Source organism: Pipistrellus hanaki (assembly GCF_964339955.1).
Source record: "Pipistrellus hanaki genome assembly, chromosome: 9".
Lineage (NCBI taxonomy): Eukaryota > Metazoa > Chordata > Mammalia > Chiroptera > Vespertilionidae > Pipistrellus > Pipistrellus hanaki.
The window spans coordinates 65,338,056-65,364,685 of record NC_140511.1 but is presented as its reverse complement, the minus strand read 5'-3'; the positions used below and the strand labels follow the sequence as shown (position 1 = coordinate 65,364,685).

The 26,630-nt window shown below is 35.3% G+C and overlaps 2 protein-coding genes and 1 pseudogene across 3 annotated transcripts; 2 read left to right on the top strand and 1 right to left on the bottom strand.

The window, feature by feature from the left end:
* Positions 1-9,541: 9,541 nt before the first annotated feature.
* Positions 9,542-26,615, top strand: LOC311627577 (uncharacterized protein; the record flags this gene model as incomplete). The annotated part of the gene is made up of 4 exons (XM_084894079.1): positions 9,542-10,516; positions 14,483-14,539; positions 22,535-22,574; positions 25,657-26,615. The coding sequence occupies 4 exons, from the start codon at positions 9,542-9,544 to the stop codon at positions 26,613-26,615; spliced, it is 2,031 nt and encodes a 676-aa protein (XP_084750205.1).
* Positions 16,825-17,694, top strand: LOC311628080 (olfactory receptor 5T2-like; the record flags this gene model as incomplete). The annotated part of the gene is made up of 1 exon (XM_084894967.1): positions 16,825-17,694. The coding sequence occupies one exon, from the start codon at positions 16,825-16,827 to the stop codon at positions 17,692-17,694; it is 870 nt and encodes a 289-aa protein (XP_084751093.1).
* Positions 18,899-20,409, bottom strand: LOC311628014 (ubiquitin-like protein 7; annotated as a pseudogene). Its single transcript has one exon. The product of its transcript is annotated as a ubiquitin-like protein 7 (transcript).
* Positions 26,616-26,630: the final 15 nt, after the last annotated feature.

Below are 26,630 nucleotides of genomic sequence, written 5' to 3'. Positions count from 1 at the left end.
CAGTGATGCTAAACTGTTAACTGTCTATAATTTTAGTCCTCTAAATTTAAAATTAATTTGTGGTTAATAATGAGTAATTCTCAAAACAAAAGGACAGTACTGATGCATTGAAATTGTTTTTCTATAATTGTTTATGACACATTTAGCATTTCCCCTCTGGCTTGCTCAAATTAGAAATAGTAATATAGTATAGCATATTACTTCTGTTCTTCATTTTATGTTGGGTATTTCTTTGGTCTCTTAAAAAACCATCAAGTTCTTTCATTTTTTTCTATTTCTGGGGAGCCATCCTTAATCAAATATTGGCTATGTTCTGCAATATGTCTTTTCAAATCCACATTGTAATTGCAAACTATAGAATATGTGTTAAATCCATGGTCTAAATATATATGTGTTTTTAAGAGAAACTGATGAGCAAAATGAGAAATTATAGATGTGATCTTTTGAACTCCATCCAGCATACAAATTACCATGCATACCTCAAATGACAAAAAATTTTATTATGAAAATGAGGTCCAGTTGGTACACTGAGAACAGTTTCAGAAATAATTTTATTTTATTATAAAGAGAAGAAATGCATTAGAATGATTATGAGCACTGGCTTTCTCTCCTCTTCATCCTGGAACTCCCTTTTTATAGATCACTGCACTGTATTTCCTAGTCTCTTCTGAATAAGAACATTCGGTGTCATCTTATTTTAAATTGTACTGGTTCCTCCTATCCCTCTTTCATGCTTCGTTGTTTTTCCACGACAGTTATCTCCTCCTAACATTTTACATCTGTAGCTTGTGCCTTTTGCTTCTGCTCTGCCCCCCACATCCAACTCTCCCATAAGCTCAATGAGCACAGGCCTTGTTTGACTTTGTTCGACATTTTATGCCCAGCACTTGGAACAATACCTCAGTGAATGTATCTAAAAGCCAGATCTTACAGATGATGAAACTGCAGCGCAAGAGATGAAATAACTAGTTTGTGATCACTCCAATAGTCAAAGAACAAGCTCCTTTGGAACCCAGAGAGTCTAGAGTTCACATTCTTCATCATCACTCTGTTGTAAGAGTGGTGGAAAACAGAATTAATCATTATATTAATGAAGGCATAAATCAAATACCAGGAACCTCTGCAAGGTGTATGTGGCTGGTAAACACTCTCAGAACTGCTGATAGAAGACAATGTGATTTTGGCGATATTTGTTCAAGCTCCTCAAACCCACAGGAATAGTCTTATTTACAGGAAGAATAATCCTGGCAAAGAAAAGACAATTTCACAATGGAATGATGCCAGGAAGAGAGTCTGCATTAGTACGAGGACAGGGTATCCTGGTATTACAAAGGAATTCAGAAACAGAGTGGATCCACAAAAGAAAGCATATCCTTCGTTATAACCTTGCAGAATTTAGCTGGCTCGGGTTTGTCCGTGGTTCTTCTTCATGAGGTCACCATGGATACTGGGCTTCTTTTTGCCTTCATATGTTATCTCCCAGATGCTGTCCTCTTCTGTATGGGAGAAGAGGGTTCGGTTCACCCAGCACTCTGCACGTTGCCTTCTGAGAATGAAGTGCCATTTTCACGTTGGAAAAACAATTCTCAAACTTTTGTGCATACAGTGATGAGAGGCTTCCTACATGGCCTTTAAGGAATATGGTAATTTATTTAATAGACGTGAGCATCGTTAAGCAATTGCATATTTCTTTTCCTTATCAAAATTATCATTAAAGAGGTGTTTATAATATTCTACTATTTTTATTACAATGTTTGTAGGGACCAAGTGTTTACTTTTTCTTATTTCTAATATTGGTAATGTGTTGTTGTTTTCTTCTGTTTAATGGTGACCATAGGAATGATAATATACATGTTTAATATATCATTGTCAACTGAAAATAACATATGGCATAACTTTATTTTTTTATTAAATTATTATCTGTGTACATATTTTACCATTCCCCCCCCTCCCATACATTCCACCCTCCCCAGAGTTTTGTGTCCATTGGTTGTACTTATATGCATGAATACAAGTCCTTCAGTTGATCTCTTATCTCCCCCAGATCTCCCTCCCTGCTGTAATTTGACAGTCTGCTTGTTGCTTTACTGTCTCTATATCTCATAGCAGCACAATCTACAATAGCTAGGATTTGGAAACAGCCTAGGTGCCTGTCAGCAAATGAATGGATAAAAAAAAAAAACTATGGTATATGTACACAGTGGAATACTATGCTGCCATAAAAAGGAAGGGATTCTCATCATTTGCAGCAACCTGGATGGAATTGGAGAACATCATGCTGAGTGAAATAAGCCAGTCAATGAAAGAGAAACACCACATGACCTCACTCATTTATGGCTAATAAAGAACATTATAAACTGATGAACCGAAAGATAGATATAGAGCATAACTTTTAATATAAGAAACTTAGAGTAGTAAAAATCAACTTCTTCTCACCCAACTTTGTGCTAATTTTTTCATAAAAAATCTTCTTCATATGTTTTAAGCCCCAAATATATCAGCATAGTTTTATTTTGGTCATTCATTTTTAAGCCAATTAAAATTAAAAAATCAATATTTATTACATTTATTTTAATATTTGTATTTTTTGTCTTATTTAACTTTGGTGTAAACCCTTGTTTCCTTCTGTTGTCATATTTCTTTTCCTTGGAATATCGTGGGAGCACAAGTCTTCTGGCTAAAACCCATTTCAGTGTGTTTGCACTGCATACTCATGCATGTGATCAAAGAATGCCCTGGAAACATACAAAGAACAACAACAAAAACATCAACAACAAAAGTTATGTTACCAGCGGAGATTGAAAATCTCTAGGTATAGATCTAAGAAATATACATTAAAACCCTAAATCTCCCCAAAGAATTTAAAAAAAAAAAAAAAGTAAAAAAAAAAAACGAAAACATCCTGCCAAGTGTATATATTTATTTCATTTAGTATGAGGAAGAGAAAAAGGTTCCAAAGAAGTCCCACCTATGTAAACAAACGAGAAATATATTATAAATATTTATTGATAATAAAAATATATTGGGAAAATACATCATAAGGAAACACAGATATACACAAACTAATTAGAATGTCTAAGATGTATTGCACATGACATAGAAAATATAAGCAAGAATATGTGTAAAAAAAATGAGATTTCATAAAAAGAGCTGCTTAAAGTCAAGAAAAAGAATTGTGCTAGAAACAGACTTATAGGACAACAAACTGACAGTTGTCAAAGGAGAGGGGCTTGGGGGATCTTCAAAAAAAGTAAAGGGATTAAGCACTACAAATGGTTAGTTACAACATAGTCACAGAGATGTAGATTATTGCAGTTAGGAATCACAAGAAAAAGCTCAACCCCAATACAGTTTTTGCCATCAGTTCAATTATACACTTTGTACAGGAAAATTAGATAATATTTGGTATCTGAAACTGTGTACTCAGCTCCACAATTTAGTTATATGTGATATTAGATTTGTCTTCCAAAATTTACTCTTCTTTCAAAGAGCAGTAAACTTAAATGACAAAGCAGACACAATGATGCACAGCTAGGCAGATTAATTAAATATAAAAAACAATAAATAGTTAAAGCAACTTATTTTAAATATGTCAAATTTTGTTATAAATTTAGGATGCTCACATAAGTGATCTTTTGTAATTAAATTTGTTTATTAAAAAAATTAGCACATATTGGACTACAACATTGTTATCTACACAAATAAAAGAGAAAATTTTAAATTGACCATAACTCCATGTTCCTTACCAGCCAATCAAGAGTGAGTATGCAAATTAACCCAATAAAGATGGCGGTTGACTTGCATACACAGGTGCTGAGCAGCAGGGGGCCTCTGGGCAGCGTGGAAAAGCAGAAAGGCGGATCCTGGCAGAGTGAAGGCAGAAAGGCAGCTCCAGGCTGGAGCAAAGGTGGTGCCAGCAGCCAGGGAAAGAAAGGCCCATTTTTTGTGCATCAGGCCTCTAGTAACTACACAATTAAAAGACATAGTTGGGTGCTTTACACTAGATATCTTTCTTTAGCAACATGTGAAATATTTATTTTTGTGTTATTAATATGCACTTAGACATTTTTATATCAGATTAAATCAAATGAATTATATTATGATTCTCATTTTTTCCTCTGTGCACTTTTTATGTGTCTGGATTGGAAAATAAAGAAGCTTTGTGAGTTGCATAACCTGTTACTTTATAAAAAAAAACGACACAGATCAATACAATTCCATTGGCCACATAGTAGTAGGCTTATTTTTGCTTTGAGTAAATAAGATAATGAAAAATTACTATGTTAAACATTTTGGTTAAATTTATCTTAAAACTGTCATTTCATTTAGATGAGTATGACTAAAATGTATCAGAATATATTGAAAAGACTCTGAGTTATAAAGAGAAAATGATTATGTATCATAAAGAATTTAGTAATATAGAATCAACTTTTATAGTTAACTAGAGGCCCCAATGCACAAAATTCATGTGGGGGGGGGTGTGTGTGTGAGGGGGTAGAGGGGTGGGGTGGGGCATCCCTCAGCCCAACCTGTTGGATCAGGCCTAAATGGGCAGTTGGACATCCCTCTCACAATTTGGGACTACTACCTTCCCACTCACCTACCCTCCTGCCTGATTACCTCTAAATACTTCTGCCTGTCATCCTGATCACTCCCTAACCACTCCTCTGCTGACCTGACCGGACCCAACTGCTCTCCCCTGCAGGCTTGGGCCCCACCCCCCAACTGCCCTCTTCTGCCAGTCTGGTTGCCCCCAACTGCCCTCCCCTGCTGGCCATCTTGTGACAGCCAACTTTGACCACATGGCAGTAGCCATCTTATGTGAGGGTGTGTGGATCAATTTGTATATTACCTCTTTATTATATAGGATTATTATTAATTCTGTCATAGCTTAGGCTTTCAGATTCTTTCATTACATACATGGTTAGAGGATTTTGAGACACATAAACAAGTTAAATTCCCAAAAAGATTAAATTGGATTTTAGGGAATTTCTCACTCAAATTAGCAACCATTGCACATCGTTATTTAGTATCAGAGCTAGGTCTATGTTCTGTGTCATTAAATGTCTTTTTCAGTCTTGCTCAAATTTTTTCCTTATTTTATACACCAGAGAAAAGGGGCACTCATGTAATCATTTTTATCATATTGTTTATTGCTCCAGAATCATTCCCTTGTTTATTATGTGAAAAAAAAAAAAAACATAAAAATAACCTTGCTACTTTTATGTCCCAGAGGAGAATTAGTGTTTTCTTCTTGCAGAATCCCTGTGGACTTCAGAAGAGCTTAGGAACCTGGTATAAGAATCCAAGTGCTTAGCATTCATAGCATACCTTAAATTGAGTGAGCAGTTCATTTCCACAGGTAAGAGGAAAGGTTTTTCATCGCTTAAAAAATATCAGATATTACAACCTTGAATCTCAAATTAGATTATGTACTTTAATATTTAAATCTGAGATAGAAATTTCTAGTTAACTTAGAGTTTAATTAAAAATTGAATGAGAGAAATCCAGGGGAAAAGCAGGGATAATAGAAAAAATATTTAAGTATGTAGATAGATTAGCAAATGAGAAATGTGACTTAATTCCTTTGATGAAAGATAACAGAATAAAAGTAGTAGAAATAAGACACTATATTTCAAATTTAGGAAACTTATTAAATGAAGAGAAAATTACCTACTACTCATCCATTGAGTATATGTCATACTGAAATCATATTTTTTCTCATAAAAGGATATAAACAAATTTTAAGTTTATTTTACGTGGTAGCTAATTGATCTAAAAGCTACTTCAATTTGTGTTTGTTTTTTTCAACTATATTATGGCCTGCTTAAACTTGTAGCTTTGTAAAAAAATTCAGATACATGAAGATGTTATTTTGTGTTCCTTCTAATGGATAGCATTTCCAAATGTATGGCATATCACAATGAGTGTGTGATATAGGCAAATGCAAAGAGCTTGGTTTGGAGAGAGAGCACTCTGCACTTTAAACCTTGCTCTGATAGTGACAGGGATCAAGTTACAGGTCAGGGTGGCTCTCAGTTTCCTCACCTATCAAAGAGTGCTGAGTTACTTTGCAGGTTGCTATGTAAGTTACATAAGATAATTTATGCAAGGTTTGCAACACTGAGTAGCCCTTTAACAACCTGTGGCAAGCTGCCCTTAGGGCTTTCCTCCCTTTCAAGCTTAGTGTTTGCATTGCTGTTCTCAGGAATGTCTGGTGCTTTCTGTTTTCTGACTGTGAGAGGGGTTAGGGATTCATGTGACTTTAGAGTCCCAGAATGATCATGTTTTGCTAAATATTGAAATCTAATATTTGCTTTCTAACATCTGTTTCTCAAGTTGAAATTTGTTAGATGTAACACAATCAGTTCTAATGTCCTTAAATGTGAGTCAGTGGAAATGTCTGTTTAAAAAGCATCTTCAATAAAGAAGATAAATCCCATATATTTCATCTATCATTCCTCCAGCTCCCTCCAGTGAAGTAGATAATTGCTCAAATGGTACATAATTTGAATTAAAATATACCATCATTTATAAACCACTTTGTGTACTTCAGGTAAAATCAGAGAAATCAAGAGCTATAAGAAAGTTATTATGGTCAAAATTATCAGAAGAATTTAAGCAAACTTTTTCTTATTTTACTGTTAATGCCCAGAGTCAAAATGCAATAACAGAAATATATTCTTAAAGTTATTTTTTTAAGGTTCTTGATACCGTAGAATATTGGGATTCCCTGGGTTTAATCTCATGGGGAAGGTATTTAAATATGTTTAAGTGTATATAACAAACACAGATAACTATATGAAGAGTACTTAGCTTCTGGTTTGGTGCTCATTTATTACTCAATGCATTGAGAAAATCTGATTTTACAACCCTCTATTGACATTTTGTAGTTATATAAAAGTTAGAAGTCATATATCATATAGATGTATCCTTCACATATAATTAAAACACTTTAATAAACATTTTAATACATCCCATAAATAAGCTGAAATCACACCATGTTCATATTGTCAATAAGATAGGCCTGAAAATTTGGTTAATCTAAGTTATTCTTTGGTTTGGAAAGAAAAAGTTACTTTTTTAAGATTACGCTGTAATAGGTGCTAAATTGAGATATTAATACAGGGTTTTAGAGAACAAATATAATGTTCATAATTTTCCACTATTATATTATCTCAGACACATCAATTGAGTAAAAGCTAGAACTATAATGTTGATGAAATTTCTCCTGTATATAACAGTTAATGTGTAGTTTGTAATGGATACCTTTAGTACACTACATATTGGTATATTTTTCTAAAGTTACTTGCATATTTTTTTCAATGTGCTTCTCCTAATCTGCCTAATTCTTCTTTTGTCCATGAATCCCTTTGGTAAGTATTTTAAAAATATATATGACCCATGGATGAGAAAAATGAGAGAGAGAGAGAGAGAGAGAGAGAGAGAGAGAGAGAGAGAGAGAGAGAGGGAGAGAGAGAGAGAGAGAGAAAAGAGGGGACAGAGAAAGAAAATTTTAAACAGAAATACAATAAATACCTTGTGATGCCCCCAAAATACGTATTTATAGTATCAATTGATTACTTTATGTTACTTTATTAATTTAACTATTCAAACTAAACTGAGAATTATTATAAGATATTTGTGTGTGTTCTCAAGGCTATTCTGAATTGTCTGTATTTACAGAGAAGTTGAAACTTAATGCAATTATGTATTTTTTTCACTCTAGAATTCTCTAAGAATTTAAATGAGCATTTTGTTTGTGGGAGTTGGTATACCCACATTTGAAAAGCTATTTATTCAAAGTTGTCTGTATTTACAAAGTCTTCCACATAGATATGGGAAGCTCTTTATGGGAAAATAAAGACATGTAGTTTTCTTTTTCTAAGAATAATTTTTAGCAGATTTTTCCTATTTCTTCTTGATGTAGGTACATCTCAATATGACAAATATGTTGTGTGTTTCATGTCACAAAAATAAATCCTTAGTATGTCCCCGGCCCTGTACACTGAAGATTTTTCATTCTTCAGTCTGTTACACGCTGAAGAAAAAACAAGTATTACAGTCCTGGCCCTAGCCAGTTTGGCTCAGTTGGATAGTCTTGGCCTGGGTTCAGTTCTGGTTTGGGGCACATGCTCAGGTTACAAGCTCAATCAGAAGGCAACCAATCAATGATTCTCTCTTATTATTGATGTTTCTATCTCTCTTTCCCTCTCCCTTCCTCTCTGAAATCCATCTAAATATATATGTATTTTTTTAAAAAATTACAGTCCTGAAATCTGGCTCCTAAATATGGTGGATGCAATTTTTTATTTTGTTTAAATCATGAAGACTTTGAGTCTAGATACAGCTGACTCTTCAATCATTCTAAAAAATATATACTTTTCTTTTATTCACATTTCACTAAATAAAAAACAGTCTGGAGTCACAGGGAAATATACCAAAAATGAACACTACTTGGTGGCTTATATTGTAATTTTACTCTTTTAGCAATAGCATCTAGAAATTATATAATCTATTATTGGGTAACTTTTTATAATAATTTTAATGATTCCTTAAGAAACTATAATATATTAAAGAAATGGCCATGATTTATTTTTGACATACATGAGTCTTAAAAATATGCCCAAGGATTTTGCAAGGATAAATAGAAAAACAATCTTACATTGGCATTTAATTTAATTTGGAAAATCATTAACAGTATGATAAATTCTGTAGGCCTAAATGTACAGATCGTTGATAGACGTATCAAAAAAGAAAACTAAAAAAACAAAAACAAACCAAGCTAGTGTTTTATTATGATTTATAATAAAATAAATTATTTATTTTATTAGTATTTATTATGATTGTTTTATTATGAGTCCACCTCCAGAAATATATCTGTTTTCTGTTCACCAGTGTTCTAGATGTGCTAATGGAAAGGGATGCTAGCCAAAAGGAGGATACACATGGTTTGGTTAGAAAGGGTTACACCATACAACAAGCTGAAAGGTAAGTCTAACCTAGCCCATTTTCTAGTCATCTGGGAACAATTTGAACACAATTATCTTTTACATTGTTTTTCTCATTTAAGTACAATTCTTACTTTTATACAATCCTGTGATATGTGTGGTTGCTTTCATTTTAACAATTGTAAACATTAATGAAGGGCATTTCATACACACTGTAGAAAATCTAGAATTAGTATTCAGATGTATACTTTCTATTATAAATTTGTACTAAAATTTCAATATTTATTCTTATTTGTAGATTTAAAATGATGAGATATAAAACTAAATGGCAAATTGAACAGAAAATAGATGGAAAATTAAACCACATAAATTGATGCAATTTTTAACATGACACATTTAGCCAACCATCTAATAAAAATTCTTTAATTTAACAGGATAATACGTCCATTAGCTCCAGCTCGTTCATCACTGCCTAGTCCCTCCAAGGGATTTCAATATGTCCTTCTAAGAAATAAGTAAGAGAATATAATAGGGTGGATTCTGTTTTCAAAAAAAAAATGTTGCTTTAAAAACTATGAATAAAAATAGAAATGGCAAACTTGACATCAGACTTAGATTTACATAGCATTCAGATGAAAAATATGACCGAAGTCACTATGTTTATATTGATGGGCTTCACAAATAATTTTGAGGTACAAGTCTTTTTGTTTTTACTATTTCTAGAAATCTATCTTTTTACTCTCATAGGAAATTTGGGAATGGTTTTCTTGGTTACTAGGGATTCTCGGCTCCACAACCCCATGTACTATTTTATTAGTGTATTATCCTTCTTGGATGCTTGTTATTCTTCAGTTGTCACCCCAAAGATGTTGGTCAATTTCCTGAAAGAAAATAAAGCCATTTCCTATCTCGGCTGTGTAGCACAAATGTTTCTCTTTGTTACCTTTGGGACCACAGAATGCTTCCTCTTGGCTGCAATGGCATATGACCGCTATGTAGCAATCTATAACCCTCTCCTGTATTCTGTCAGCATGTCACCCAGGGTCTATGTGTCACTCATCATTGCTTCCTATGTTGGTGGCATTTTGCATGCTTCCATACACACAGCGGCCACCTTTAGCCTGTCCTTCTGTGCATCCAACGAAATTAGACATGTCTTTTGTGACATCCCTCCTCTCCTTGCCATTTCTTGTTCTGACACACACACAAACCAGCTTCTACTCTTCTACTTTGTGGGCTCTATTGAGATCGTCACCATCCTGATCGTCCTGATCTCCTATGGTTTTATCCTGTTGGCCATTCTGAGGATGCATTCTGCTGAAGGGAGGAGAAAAGTCTTCTCTACATGTGGCTCTCACCTAACTGGAGTGTCAATTTATCACGGAACCATCCTCTTCATGTATGTGAGACCGAGTTCCAGCTATGCTTTGGACCATGACATGATAGTGTCAACATTTTACACCATTGTGATTCCCATGCTGAATCCCATCATCTACAGTTTGAGGAACAAAGATGTGAAAGAGGCAATGAAAAGAGTGTTTGGGACAAATGGGTGTATGAATACAGTATGTGTTGACACAAGTCATTAAATGGAAACAAATTAAGATATGTTGATTGTCTCAATATCAAAATAATAATTTATTTTTGTTTTAGTCTAGACCTTTTTATATAAAGAACATAGTCACACCTCCACCTGTAGTGTTTCCACACATGCAGGAAAAATGTCATCCATTTGCTTCCTACTTAATTCTCAGATAAACACACACACATTTATAAATATATGCTGACAGTAATTGTATTAGTTGTCAGGGTTGCCATAGCAAAGCACCACAGACTTGTGACTTAACCATCAGAAATTTATTTTTCACTGTTCTAGAACCTAGGAATCTTAGATCAAATTAAAGACTGCACTGATCTTTTCTGGGGCTTTTTCTCTTCATTTGTTGATAGTTATCTTCTCTGTGTGTCTTCACATCATCACTTCTCTGAGTATTTCTATGTCCTGGCACCTCTTCTTATAAGGACACCAGTCATTGGATTATAGGCCAAACTAAAGACATCATTTTAATTTAATTATTTATACAAAGACTCACCAAATACAGGCACATTTTGAGATCAGAATTGACATATGAATATTGGTATATAGTACATATATATTTACATACAGTCACTGATGCACTTAATCTTTGCTTTAAAATGCATAATGTCAACTTCCATCTCATATTACTCAAATTGGATAGGTTCCAATGATCAAAATTATTAGTAACTTTATAAATTGCACCTCACTACCTTAAGCATATACTACCCAATCAATCACAAAATCACAGTTCACATATTCCCAGATCACTTTCCATGGTATCATTGATTTACACTCCAATCCAAAACACTGTTCTCCATCCTGAAGACCACAGATGTGTTTAATTTCTATGCTGATTAATGAGGATGTATTTATCTCCTTTTTATCATTCTATCAAGAGCATGAATACAAAACCTATTCTTTAATTTCTCATAGAATACAGAGACTATACATTAGCTTTTATGAAGTTTATACTTAAACTCAAAAATGACAAAAGACAGGATAATTAGGGTAGTCAGTTATTTGGCTGGGAGTTTGGGCTCTTGCCACACCTGAGCCCAAGCCCATCTTTATGAATAAAAACAACAACAACACAGACTTGTACAAAATATTTGCTAAAGAGCTATCCAGTAGAGAATATGTTTCTAGATTATATAAAGAACCCTAAAACAAAATATAACAATACTAAATGGGCATAAACTTGAACAAATATTTCACCATAGAAGATACACAGATGGTTACTAAGTCCATGAAAAAAAAAATGCTAAGTAGTATCCTTTGTTAGGGAAAGAAATACAACTTAAAAACAACATGATCCTATATGCCTATTAGAATGAGTGAAGTTAAAAGTATAATAGTTAACTGATAATATAAAGTGATTTATTGAGGATACAGAGCAACTGGAACTTCCATTCTTTCCAGGTAGGATTGCAGATGGTGCAGCCACTTTAGCAAACAATCTCACAGTTTCTTATGAAGTGAAACATACTACTACACTTACCATATGACTTCATTATCTGATTCTGCCATTTACCCAAGAAAAATGAAAACATAGATGAATGCAAAGATTTGGGTTCTGATTTTTATAGTGCCTATATTCACCATATTTCCAAACTGAAAGCAATCCAAATGTCCATCAAAGATAGAACAAATAATTAACTGTGTTGCATCCATAAAATAAAATACTGCTCAGCAATTTAATAGGAATAATGCCATTGATATATTCAAGTACATGGATGAATCTCAAGTATCTTGTGCCCATGGGAAGGAGGCAAATTCAAAAGGTGACAGACAATGTGATTCCACTGATATCACTTTCTGAAAAATGCAAAATTCTAAAAATGGAGAACACATCTGTGGTTGACAAATAGACTACATAGTGGTATAATTGGGCTTTTTAGAATGATGAAAATGTTATATAACTTGATTATAATTATACAATTCTATGAGTTTGACAACATTCATATAACTGGCAGCTATATGTAGTGGGGTTTTATTAACTTATTAATGTATATAAAAACTTAACCCTAACTTCAAAACCTAGATATTACATAAATTAATTTTTGCTTCAAAATAGAAATTTCCTTAGTAGGGGAGATATGACTAGAAAAAAAGTTTAAGGGAGGCATCTGGATACTGTCACTATTTTACTTGTTAGTTTTAGTTTTATTTATAGGATTATGGTCAGATTATGGAAATTTATCAAGATGTATACTTCATACAAGTACTTTCCTGAATATATTTTTTCTTCATTAAAAATTATAGGATGGCCCTGACCAATTTGGTTCAGTGGAAGGAGCGTCAGCCTGCAGACTTGAAAGGTCCCAGGTCTGATTCCTGTCAAGGGCATGTACCTTGGTTGCAGGCACATCCCCAGTAGGGAGTGTGAAGGAGGCAGCTGATTGATGTTCCTCTCTCTTCAATGTTTCTAACTCTCTATCTTCTCTCTTCCTCTCTGTAAAAAAAACAATAAAATATATATTTTTTTAAAAAATTAAAGAATGAATCAAATCCTTATTTTGTTGCAAAATTTCTAATAAACTTAATAAGCCCTCAATAATTGAAATGTTCTTTAAATGTCTTATCTTCTAATTGATTATCTTATTATTAGGAATGTTTAAAATTTTTGATACATGTCATTTTATAATGGTATGAATGTTTTGGGCATTTTGATTTTTCTCAGTTTCTCTCAAACTGTTAACTTCCTTCATTTCAAATTTTTTTCTCATCTCTCTTTTCTTTCTCTTTCCTTAACTGTGCTTTCAAGTTGCCATACATCCTCATTCACTGCCAGTGGGATTGTAAACTGGTATGGACAACAGGATAGAGGTTCCTCAAAAAATTAAGAATTGAGTTACTATTTGACCCAGTAACCCATCTTCTGGGTATCTACCAAAAACATTTGAAAACATTTATTTGCAAAGCCATATGGACCTCTGTGTTCAATGTACTAGCACTATTCACGGTGGCCAAGACATGAAAACAACCAAAGTGTCTTTTAGTAGATGCTTGGCAAAAGAAGATGTGATATAGCCATGGCCAGGTGGCTCTGTTGGTTGGAGCATCATCTCATATACCAAAAGATTGGGGGATTGATTACCAGACAGGGCACATATCTGCACTGCAGCTTTCATCCTAGGTTGGGTCGTGAATAGAAACACCCTATAGATGTTTCTCTCTCAAATCTCTTTCCCCCTTCTTCTCTCCATCTCTCTCTAAAATCAGCGAACATATCCTCAGGTAAGGGTAAAACAGAAGAAGTGCTGCATATATACAATGGAATACTTCTTAGCCATAAAAAATGAGGTATTTCCCTTTGTGTCAATGTGGATGGAACTTGAGAATATCATGTTAAGCAAAATAGGTAGCCAGAAAAATCTAAGAACCTATGGTTTCACTCATGTGGAATACAAAGCTAAAACTCATAGACAGAGACAATAATATTATGGTTACCAGAGGAAAGGGGGGACGTAGTAAATGGTAAAGTGGGCCAAATATATGGAGACAGAAGATGCTTTGACTTTGGGTGGTAAGCACACAATGTATCATGTATCATAGAATTGTACACTTGAAGCCTATATAATCTCGTTAGCCAATGTCACCCCAATAAATTTAATTAAAGCATAAAAACAAGTACAATAAATATAGATGCCAAAAACACCTAACATCGCTATTATCAGGAAAATACAAATAATCATTTGTAAATTATATCAGTATAATCAGAGGACTGAGGACTAATTATTTAAGAAATATCAACATGTAGTAAATTATTCCACAACCATCTACTTTTTGTTATTGAGTAAATCATCATGTTGCTATTTTAAACCAGAAGATAATTGGGATATGTTCCCCTTGGGGCAACTCTTATATTTTTCAACAGTTGAGAAAGCAGATATAAATAATCTAAATGAATCATACTTATAGTGTACTCAAACCTGCTTTTCTTATTACACAGGTAAGAAGAGAAAATGCCAGTATTTACAAAATATTTTATGATGTGGGACCTAAAATGGTAAGATCAAATATTACAAAGTCCCCAGTATTAAACTCTTTAGTTGCTGTCTATCAGATAGGTAAATAAATATAACAAAGAAATTATAAACTATTGATTTTAGGTTTGTAGTCTTAAGTAAGATTTTTTTCCAAATCAAGTGTATGTTTTTATTTTTCTCATTGAAGAAGAAAGATCAGATTAAACAAGGACACACAGAAAATTCATCAGTAGAAAGCAAGAAAACTTTTGGCCAAATCAACTATTTTGCTCTAATGAGGAAACAATCAATTATCCTTTATTTTGCTATATTTTGTGATATAGAAGCCACTTCAAGCTCATGTTATTTCATAATGTTTCTCTAATCTTAATGCTTGAACTTTCTCTAAATAAATATGAAGAACCATGTTTTATTTCGGTGGGAGTGGTAAGTGGGGAGATCAGTTACAGAATGAGACTAAGGTATTATGGGGGACTGTAGAATTGTGAAAAGTGCATGCATTCTGAAGGAGACCTAGGATTGAATATTGGCTCTGGTTCTTATTAGCTATGGAGAGTCGCTGGAAAGGGAAAATAAAGCAATGTGGATAAAAGTTTAATTCGCTGCATGTGCTCAATGCATGGCTGTTATTATTTTTCTCTTCCTTTGCCAACTTGGTGTTTCCATGTTGAGGCAAAGATATTTTTAAATTTTGTAACTTCTATTAAAACAGCATTTCTAGAACTGGTTTTGCATTGATTTTAAAATCTGATGGAGTATTATTAAGTTCTTCAAGAATCGTAGACATTTTTGTTATGTCTGAGTTATTTCAATATTGACTCAGCTTTACCCAGTATAAATTTTATTTTGGCTTCTAGTAGAAATAACTGATTCAATTAAAGTTTTGCTGAGTTGTTTAACGTTATAGTCTTTCACTATCTGACCTGAGTAAATTAAGCCCACAGTAAGGTAGCAAATGGAATCATGGTGAGTTCTATGTGTAGAGGGAAAAAATCATAACTATGATAGAATAATGTTTCATTATGTATTAGTAATCACAAAACAAAATTTAAATGTAGCTAAAGAATGAAATACCTGGCTTAAGGCTCTGGTCACATATATTTTTAAATGATTAGTTGCAATAATTTTTTTAACTCAATATTTGCTAATGTTTTAAAAATAAATACATCTGATTAAAAAAAGTTCAATTATATAGTCATCTTAAATTTGTAACCAAAAATTTGACCTATTTAAAGGAAATTGCTTTATATATTTATTGCTTAATATATTTGATTAGTCTGCGTGGCTATATGCTATTATGTCTGGTTGGTCATTCAAACATATTACTATTTTTAAAAAGACTAAAGTGTGAAGGAAAATTCAAATCTCACACATGGCATTTAATCATGAACCTGGGCAATAAACACATACTTTCAGGTCTAAATTTTATGTTATTTGTCTTGAACAGGTATGTCATTGAACTGATGTCAAGAATTGAAGTGAAGCTGATCTTTTTCTTGTGAATCTTGTTCACATTTAAAAAAAATAGATTTCATCATATTAATCAAAGTTTGTATTTTATTTTTTAATTTGGTTTAACTCAATTGTGGCCCATCATCCTTTAAAAAAATCTTAATTTGTTCTTATAGATACACCCAAGAAGATCTAATAGTGTTAGAAAAATTTAGAGATTAGCTCATAAAATGTTCACGGCTACTCTGTAGAACCAACCTGATTCAGTACACACTCCATTGAACAGAATTGTCAAGATTCAACTTTATTGACACATTTTGTCTTTTAATATTCATTCTAATATTGTAGAATAAATATTAATGCTCTCAGTCTACAGATGAGTAGATATAGAAATCATTTTATACCATTTCTGAAAGGTCTAGAATGCTGAAATTCTATTCCAATGCTACATGCACTGATACACTATCTCATGTGAGTCTATGTTAAAAGAAAATTATTTTTTACCAATAACTTGGTGTTTTAATGTTATTGAATAGAAAAATAACTAATAAAATGCAGTTGTAAATTAATGAGTTAACCTGATGGTTTTATAAATGACATGAATTCACCTAGTGAATTGACACCAATCATTTTCATTTGATTTTACAGGGAGTGGCAATGGACACTTGACCCACTGTCATGTCCCTGTCTGTGACCTGCACCTGGGAACTTTTATATTGCCAAAAATAAATATGGGATGCAGCTCATGTCCCCCTATTTCACAATATTGAGTCAGAATTCTTTTTATCCTTTTTGTAGTAAATGAATTGTAATTTTACAAATATCTTTTAAGTTTTTTCCATGAGGTTTCAACATGAAGAATGCCACTGACGTTACTATGTTTGTATTGAAGGGTTTCACAGACAATCTTGAATTGCAAATTATCTTATTCTTCCTGTTTCTAGCAATCTACCTGTTTACTCTGATGGGAAATTTAGGGTTACTTGTGTTGGTCATTGACTATTCCAGACTCCACAACCCCATGTACTATTTTCTGAGTGTGTTGTCATCTGTGGATGCCTGCTTTTCCTCAGTAATTATACCAAATATGTTAGTAAATTTCCTATCAAAGAATAAAGTCATTTCATTCCTTGGATGTGCAACTCAGATGTTTCTCGCTGTTACTTTTGGGACCACCGAATGCTTCCTCTTAGCTGCAATGGCATATGACCGCTATGTAGCAATCTATAACCCTCTCCTGTATTCTGTCAGCATGCCACCCAGGGTCTATGTGTCACTCATCATTGCTTCCTATGTTGGTGGCATTTTGCATGCTTCCATACACACAGCGGCCACCTTTAGCCTGTCCTTCTGTGCACCCAACGAAATTAGACATGTCTTTTGTGACATCCCTCCTCTCCTTGCCATTTCTTGTTCTGACACACACACAAACCAGCTTCTACTCTTCTACTTTGTGGGCTCTATTGAGATCGTCACCATCCTGATTGTCCTGTTCTCCTATGGTTTTATCCTGTTGGCCATTCTGAAGATGCATTCTGCTGAAGGGAGGAGAAAAGTCTTCTCTACATGTGGCTCTCACCTAACTGGAGTGTCAATTTATCACGGAACCATCCTCTTCATGTATGTGAGACCGAGTTCCAGCTATGCTTTGGACCATGACATGATAGTGTCAACATTTTACACCATTGTGATTCCCATGCTGAATTTATCATCTACAGTTTGAGGAACAAAGATGTGAAAGAAGCAATGAAAAGAGTGTTTGGGAAAAATGGGATTAAGAAAAAAAAGTGTTTTTACAGTTAAAACTAAAAAAGTTGAGAGTGATGTTCTGTGCCTCAATATAAAAAGATATGTGATTAATATTTTTTTTAGTTTATTAATGTATTTGTGTTTTTCTGGATATTTTAAAATAAAGATCATAGTCAACCCTCTACCTCTGATATTTTTACATGTAAAAAAGTTATTTTCAACTTGATTCTTAATACATTCTTACTGGCATATGTATATAGTAGATAGGTCCTTATACTGATTGATATAACACAAACATTAGAGTAAATGCATTTTATTTTTTAAAAAGAATAAGAATACTAAGTGAAATAAGCTAGTCACAGAAGGACAAATACTACATAATATTATCTACATGAGGTATATAAAATAGTTAAACACATAAAAGCAGAGAGTAGAATGGTAGTTGTCAGGGACTAGGGGAAGGGGAAATGGTTATTGTTATTCAATAGGTATAAAATTTTAGCTATGAAAGATGGTTACATTCTAGAGACATAATATGCAACACTGTGCCTATAGTTAGTATCACTGTATTGTACACTTAAACATTTGTTAAGAGGTTATATCTCCTGTTAAGTGTCTTTACCACAATAAAACGAAATAAAAGCACTTGGAAAATAGGAAAAAAGTTGAAATAGCTAATATTAGTAGTTGTTTTCTCTGGATGGGTGGAAGGAATGGAATGAGAGAGGTTTAATCAATGAAAAATAAGCTTATATTTAATTATATATTGCTTTAAAATAATGAATCTTATAAGATAAAACTGTTGTATGATATAAATAATAAAAATGTGGTATTTCTTCTGTAAATTTTCTGCATATTTATGTGTGTGTACATGTAGACAAGTGTGTGGGTTTCTTACAAATATTTTGAAAAGTGAAATCTTGTGATTCACTGATGATGTTTAGTTTTGTCTGCTTGACCTTGACCAGCATAAGTTTATTGAATAGCCTAATTAAGAAATAAAAAATTGCCGAAACTGGTTTGGCTCAGTGGATAGAGCGTCAGCCTGAGGACTGAAAGGTCCCAGGTTCGATTCCGGTCAAGGGCATGTACCTTGGTTGCGGGCACATCCCCAGTAGGGTTGTGCAAGAGGCAGCTGATCAATGTTTCTCTCTTATGGATGTTTCTTTTCTTTTCTTTTTTTTTTTTTAAAGGTCAACCATCAGGTGTATTAAGGAGAAGACAGATGGGGCACCTCCAGGAATGCCTCCCATGGGCAGCCACCTTAGTAGTTTGTTGGGGTTAAGGAGGAGTTTATGGGGCTCCTCCGGCAAAGATGAGCTCCAGAGCTGCTTGGATGTCCCCCCCAGCGGCCTGTAGGGCCCGCAGGCTCAGCTCATCATCCTGAATGCCCATGTCACGCAGATGCTGCAGCTGGGGCTGCCACTGACTCTGAAGGTTGGGCTGCCCAGAGGCCTGCAGGGCATGCTGTAGGGCTTGGCTGAAGAGATCATTGCTGATGGGCGTCCCTGACTGGACACCAGAGGACATTGGTGAGGTCCCGGAGGAATGGCCCTAGGTGGCAGGAGTTGGCGTGTGAGAGCTGCTCTCTGGAGTGCTGGCCAGGGCCAGGGCAGTGGCCAGCTTACTCTGGGTGATGGGTCAGGGTCCAGCAGCTCCACTGTACCCCAAGGAAGCTGGGCGGGAGCTGGGTGCGCTGCTAAAGGGCATGGACCTGGCTCTTGGGTGAAAGTCGTCCTCATCATCAGAAAGCCCCTCAAACAGGAAACCACCTGGCATGTCCCAGTAAGAGCTGGAGGGTGTGCTCCAGGAAGAGGAGTCTGCCCCCGGTAGCAGCGTGTTGCCTGCCACCGAGTGCAGAACCAGGACAATGGCATTGACTAGGGCTGGGTGAGCAGGTACCAACGTATCAAGCATGTTGGGATCAGCAAAGACAGAGAAAAGGTCTTTGTCCTGGAGAACCCCAAGAGCAATGGGGTCACTGCTGAGGCCTGGGGTGGCCATAATGATCTGATCCAGAGATTCCTTATTGCTGAGCATCTTAAAGACCGCCTCCCTGTAGGAAGAGCTACTTTGCAAGGCAGTGTGCAGCACCCGGAACTCCCGCAGGGCAGCCACTTTTTCCACAGGTTCTGGTTTCTGATCAGGCTTTGGCCAAGACTTGCGAAGAACATGGATTGTGGACCCAGGTTGAATGCCATAGAAGTCAAGGGTCTGGTCATCTTTTAGCTTCCAGCCACAGTAGATTAGATCAATCAGCTCAGGGTCTGGAACGGACTCCTGGAGTTTGCCAGCAATAAGCTGCTTCAGAAATGAAATACTATAGCCCCCCTAGTGAGTATTCTCCCAGTTCTGTCTCTGGCAACCGAAGAATAGACTTTGGGGCAAGTGGTTGGTCAGCCAGTTTCACCGCCAGGTGCCAATCTGAGAGAGACATCCTCTCTCTTTCATGCTCTCTCTTTCTCCCCTACCGTAGTAGCTCATTTAATCCTCACAATCGTTCCCTGAGGCAGGCATTCTCATCCACCTATTACAGACCAGGCAAGCAAGACCCAGAAATTCACTGGCACAAGGTCACCAGCAGCTATAATAGTAGTGGGAAAGACACTCTCTTTGGCTACGACCCCACCGCTCCCATGGGACCAGCTAACTTGTCACATAAGTCAGGCCCACGCGGCCCGGGGCCCAGTGCCCTCACCCATCCCCTCATCGATGTTTCTAACTCTCTATCCCTCTTTCTCATTCTCTGTAAAAACTCAATAAAATATATTTATTAAAAAAAAGAAATAAAAAATGAAAAATAATTCTTGTGCAATAATAATATGACTCAAATGAGAGATTGTGTTGTGAAATTAAGCATCAATACCAGTAGAAAGTATAAAAGAGTTTTTAAAAATCTTTATAATATTATAGGAATGCTAAATAAATAAAGTTGGCAGAGCCAATGAGGAAATGAAAATATTGTTAACTAGTGGTCCAGTGCACAAAATTCATGCCCAGGGGTGGTAGGGGGGTGACCTTTAGTATGACCTGCACTCTCTCCAATCTGGGACCCCTCAGGTGATGTCCGACTACAGGTAGTGGAAACATCCCTCTTGCAATCTGGGGCTGCTGACTTCTACCTGCTCACCTGCCTGTCTGCCTGATTGCCCCTAACCACTCTGGCTGCCATCCTGCTTGCCCTCAACTGCCCCCCTTGCCAGCTTTCTCTCCCCCAAGGCCCCCAACTATCTTCCTCTGCCAGCCCAGTCACCTCCAACTTCCCTCCCCTGCAGGCCTGGTCACCCCAAACTGCCCACCCTTGCAGGCCTGGTCCCTCCCAACTGCCTTCCCCTGTTGGTCATCTTTGACCACATGGGGGCAGCCATCTTATGTGTTGGAGTGATGGTTAATTACCTCTTTATTAGGATTGAGCACAGTACAATCTGACTGTGTCTTTGCTCACATGAAAGGCAATAGCCAATGGTCATGATAGAGGAAGCTACCACATAATCTTCATGGGACTATTTGGAATCTGAAAAGAACCTCAAGGATTTAAATTCATTATACTGATAACTTGAAGTTGTTAAAAAAATCTCCTTATTGTTCACAATTTGTCTGTTTCTTCATGAATTTTGGAGCTTAAAACGTGAAGTAACCTTCTTAGCCATACCAGGATATAAAAGCACAGTTGTGTCCTGCCTTAAAGTACAGAATATTCTAGAGCGTGATATGTAAGGTATCACTGCTTCTTTATTAAAGTTAAAGTTATATTAAAAGTAGATTAAGACACAGGAAACAAAAATCTTTAAAATCACATAACTAAATTATATATCTAACTAATATAATTTAAATAAAAATATATTCAATCTTCTTACAACCATTCACATTTTGAATTTATGTTGTATATCACCTAATATTTATGACAAATACACTAGGCCTTGTTCTTATTATTTTTTTTATTTTATTGATTTCAGAGAGGAAGGGAAAGTGAGAGAGAAATAGAAACATCAATGATGAGAGAGAATCATTGATTGGCTGCCTCCTGCATGCCCCACACTGGGCCACAACCCAGGTATATGGCCCAACTAGGAATTGAACTGTGACCTCCCCATTCATAGGTCTATGCTCATCCACTGAGTCACATTGGCTGAGCCCAAGGTCTTGTTCTTGATGTAAGAATAGAGATGCTGTCTTTAATCTACTCCAAAGCATTGACATTAAAATTGAATATTGGGGCCGAAACCGGTTTGGCTCAGTGGTGGAGCATCGGTCTGCGGACTGAGGGGTCCCAGGTCCGATTCCGGTCAGGGGCATGTGCATTGGCTGCAGGCACATCCTCGGTGTGTGTGTGTATGTGTGTGTGTGTGTGTGTGTGCAAGAGGCAGCTGGTCGATGTTTCTCTCTCATCGACGTTTCTGGCTCTCTATCTCTCTCCCTTCCTCTCTGTAAAAAATCAATAAAATATATTTAAAATAAAATAAAATTGAACATTGGGGCCGGAATCTGGTGCTTTCATTAGATTTCCTCCACCTCAAGGGCCAACAACACTTCCCAAATATAGGGGTGCAATTTAAAACAAAGAATGGAATCAGTGCATGTGATTGTTATTCAATATGATTATCTAAGAGAGTCCCTAAGCTATCTAGACAATTCTCATTCTTTGAGTGAAATTTTTGGATGGAGACTAGATTAATGAGCACTTAATTTGTCTTTCCAGGGGGGAATTAGAGCTTTGGGAATTCTGGTTGTCATGTTTGAGGAATGGGACTACATACAAATGTATTTCAGTATGAAGGTGTTCAGGGATTAAAACTCTTTAACATGCTTCCTAGAGCAATTTAGGAGGACGTCTCAGCAGATCTTTGTGTACAGGTAGGTTAAAGCAAATAGTCATTACTAATCCTGGATGTTGGACCAAGTATCTTGGAAGCTGAGTAATTCAAATCAGATCCCAGGACCAAAATGTTATCTGCTCTGTTATCTTTTCTCCACTTGCCACTGATTGCTAAGTGGAAGTGATGGTGGTATGACTTAAAAAATAGTGTCCAGCATCTCCACTGGTAAATTGGACTGCTTTAGCATTTAGACAGAATAATGAATAGTCATTACAGGGAGTATATTTCACCTTAATATAAAAAAGAATGTTTTTTAGAACTGGCAGAATTGATGAATGTTTTAGAGGGTACTCTACACCAGATAGAAAACTTCCCAAGTGTCTATGTCATATAAGATCTATGTCTTCAAGAGAGACCTACAAAATTACTTACTATCAAAAAAAACCAACTTGTTCTCCCCTTCCTTCTTTTGGCATTGCTCAGGGTGATGAACCTTAGGATGAAAAAATTCCCTGATGTCAACAATTAGTTGCTGATGGAACACTGAGAACTCCTATCAGGATGCAGTGTTTGTTCCTAACACAACCTATTTCTAAATAAATTTAAGACATACTCTACAGTTAGAATATGTAATCTCAATTAAACATAGAGTAGAGTAATCTCAATGAAACATAGTTTTGAAATCATATCAGAAGCTAATTAAAATTAATCTGTACTATCATGTCTTATAAAAAAATATAAGATAAAATGATTAAAACTATGTATATTTTAAAATTTGTATTTGCTGAGAATGTATTAACTTGGTAGACCTATAAACTATTTATATTCAAAAACAAATTAGAAAAATTATTGGTAAGAAAAATAAAATTGTTCTTTTTTTAAAACAATGCTACATGAGACAAAGTTCTGAAGAAACAAGAAAAACTGAGGCAGTTCTACAGAAACTTTATTTCAGTGACATATACTAACTGAAATAAAAAGCAACTCTAGCTTTGCCTTCAGTTACACTGCAGTTGAAGAGGAAATACATAGTAGATAAGGATATAATAATGTACTCTCCTTTTCAAAAGCTACTTGTACAATTCATGGTAGATAGTCAATAATTGCTATTGTTGATTCTGCATTTTGTTCTTGTTAGGGATGAATTTATTGAGTATATTATCTCAGAGGAAAACATGCACAGAGTTGCTTGATGTGTAGCAAAAAATGGAATATTTTGATCAATGAGTATTGCATGTTTTCCTGAACACAATGTTTTCTATCAAAAGCTTATTTATGCAGTTCTTTTTTGATGAAGTGCAATACCATCAGATTAGCTCATTAAACATATATCTGATATATGGAACTAAGCATCTTTAAATGAAAACAAATAAACACCACTGTTTTAAAAGATCAAGTTGTGTGAGAGCACAGCCTGATATGTTTATTAAATATGTAGCTGCATATCCTATATCCCAGTTTCTGAAATATGCAGAATTATAATTCACTTGCTATTTCTATGTTAACTATAAAGACTTCAGTTAGGTTGAATGGGTTACAAGAGCCAAAATAATAAACCAGATTATTTCAAAACATACTGATAATATAAACAACTGGTACCAATTATTTTGCATTCATCGTTACCAGAAGCTGTGCCAACTAACCTATACATATGCATATTCTCATTTAATTCACACAAAACATAAATAGCAATACTTGAAAAAAATCAAAGCTAGTAATTAGTGAATTAACAAGAAACCAGCCAACTAACATATCAACTAAGCAAACAAAACATATAAAAGAAACCATAAAACCATACCATTAACCAATATCTTATACAAACTATCTTTGATTCACTTAATCCCATTAAACTTCATTGTTCTGTCACACATTGAAATAATTACATCTATTTTTTAGGACTCTCCTGCAGAATAATGAGATGAACTCTTTCAAAATGCCTTGCACAGCTCTGGGCACAGAGTATGCACATGATAAATAACATTAGCACTGTTACCCGTTTACTTCTCTACCCAATTAAAACAATGATCAAGCTTTAACAAATCAAAACTATAAGTAATAGCTTAAAAAAATCAAAACAGCCTAAACCATTTTTGGCTCAGTGGATATAGCGTCGGCCTGTGGACTGAAAGATCCCAGGTTCAATTCCAGTCAAGGGCATGTACCTTGGTTGTGGGAACATCTCCTGTGGGGGGTGAGCAGGAGGCAGCTGATCGATGTTTCTCTCTCATCGATGCTTCTAACTTTCTATCCCTCTCCCTTCCTCTCTGTAGAAAATCAATAAAAAATCTGAACAATTAGAAGTTAGATTGATAGGACAAGACTGGCTTATTTGGTAAAAGAAAATATGATTAAGTTAAGAGGACACAGTTTCTGAATGATACTAAGGAACAGTTTTGAGGTGTGATCTATGGGGAGCTGAAACAGAGCAGTGTGATGGAAATTGATAAGGAAAATCCCATTGAAATTCCCAAGGATGATGATGACAAGATATAGGCTGAAGGAAGGCCTATGGCAGCTAAGGATAAAAATAACTGGAAGTCCTTCTGGCTCATGTGTTTCTTACAGGTAACTGTTTATCATTGGAAACACAGACACACTCACTCTCAGAGGCATGTATATATAAGTAAATATATACATGCATATATCTACAATATATATACATATATATGTACATATGTATTCATGCAATTGTAAATGTTAATATAATTAATAAATACATATACATATTAATAAATATAATAATATAAACTGTGTGTATTCATCCAATACAAACTATATTCAGGAGTGACTAAAAATAAATTAGCAGCTTATTCAAACAGTTCTAAGATCCTGAAATTGGTCTCTGGAGATGGCATTTTTTAATTTTAAGATCTGAACAAAAATAAACTGATCAACATACACAGGTATATCATAGAATTGTACACTCAAAATATATAATCCAATTTACCGATGTCACTCCAATAAAGTTAATAAAAATACATTTTAAAAATAATTCAAAAGTAATAAAGAACAATAAAAATCAACTAATTTTGCATGAAACATTTAACAATATGGCACTGAACAGAGACAAGTTGGTTGTCTATTAATCTTTTTTCATTTTCCTCATTAATTGACAAAAGCAACGAAATCAATGGCCCCAGGGAATCTCTCGCAGGTGACAGAATTCATTCTCATGGGCATCTCACAATATCCGGAGCTCCAAATTCCACTCTTTTTTGTTTTTCTGGTCATCTATGGGCTGACCTTGGCTGGGAACCTGAGCATCATCACCCTCACCAGCGTGGACTCTCGACTTCAGACCCCCATGTACTTTTTCCTCCGGCACTTGGCGATCATCAACCTTGGCAACTCTACTGTCATTGCCCCTAAAATGCTGGTTAATTTCTTGGTTTCAAAGAAAAGCATATCCTACTACGGATGTGCAGTGCAAATGGGTGGATTCATAGGTTTTACTGCTGCTGAGATTTTAATGCTGGCTGCAATGGCCTATGATCGCTACGTGGCTATTTGTAGTCCCCTGCTCTACCTGGTGATAGTGTCTCCACAGATCTGCCTATTGCTGGCGTCCCTTGCATACTTCTTCAGTCTGACCACAGCACTGACTGTCTCCTCCTGTGTGTTCTCTATGTCTTATTGCTCTTCCAACATAATCAACCACTTTTACTGTGATAATATCCCTTTGTTAGAATTGTCGTGTTCTGATACCTATATTCCAGAAACTGCTGTGTTTACCTTTTCAGGAATTAATTTGATTTTCTCTATGATTGTTGTTTTAATATCCTACTTTAACATCATCCTTGCCATCTTGAGGATACGCTCCTCAGAGGGGCGACAAAAAGCCTTTTCCACTTGCGCTTCTCACATGATGGTTGTCACTATCTTCTATGGGACCCTCCTCTTCATGTATTTGCAACCAAGGACCAATCACTCTTTAGATACGGATAAAATGGCCTCAGTGTTCTACACCCTCGTGATACCAATGCTGAATCCCCTTATTTACAGCCTACGGAACAAGGATGTGAAGGAGGCATTGAAGAGGTTCTGGGATAACCCATGCCAGTCATTCAAACTAATGTAAAAATAACAACTATCT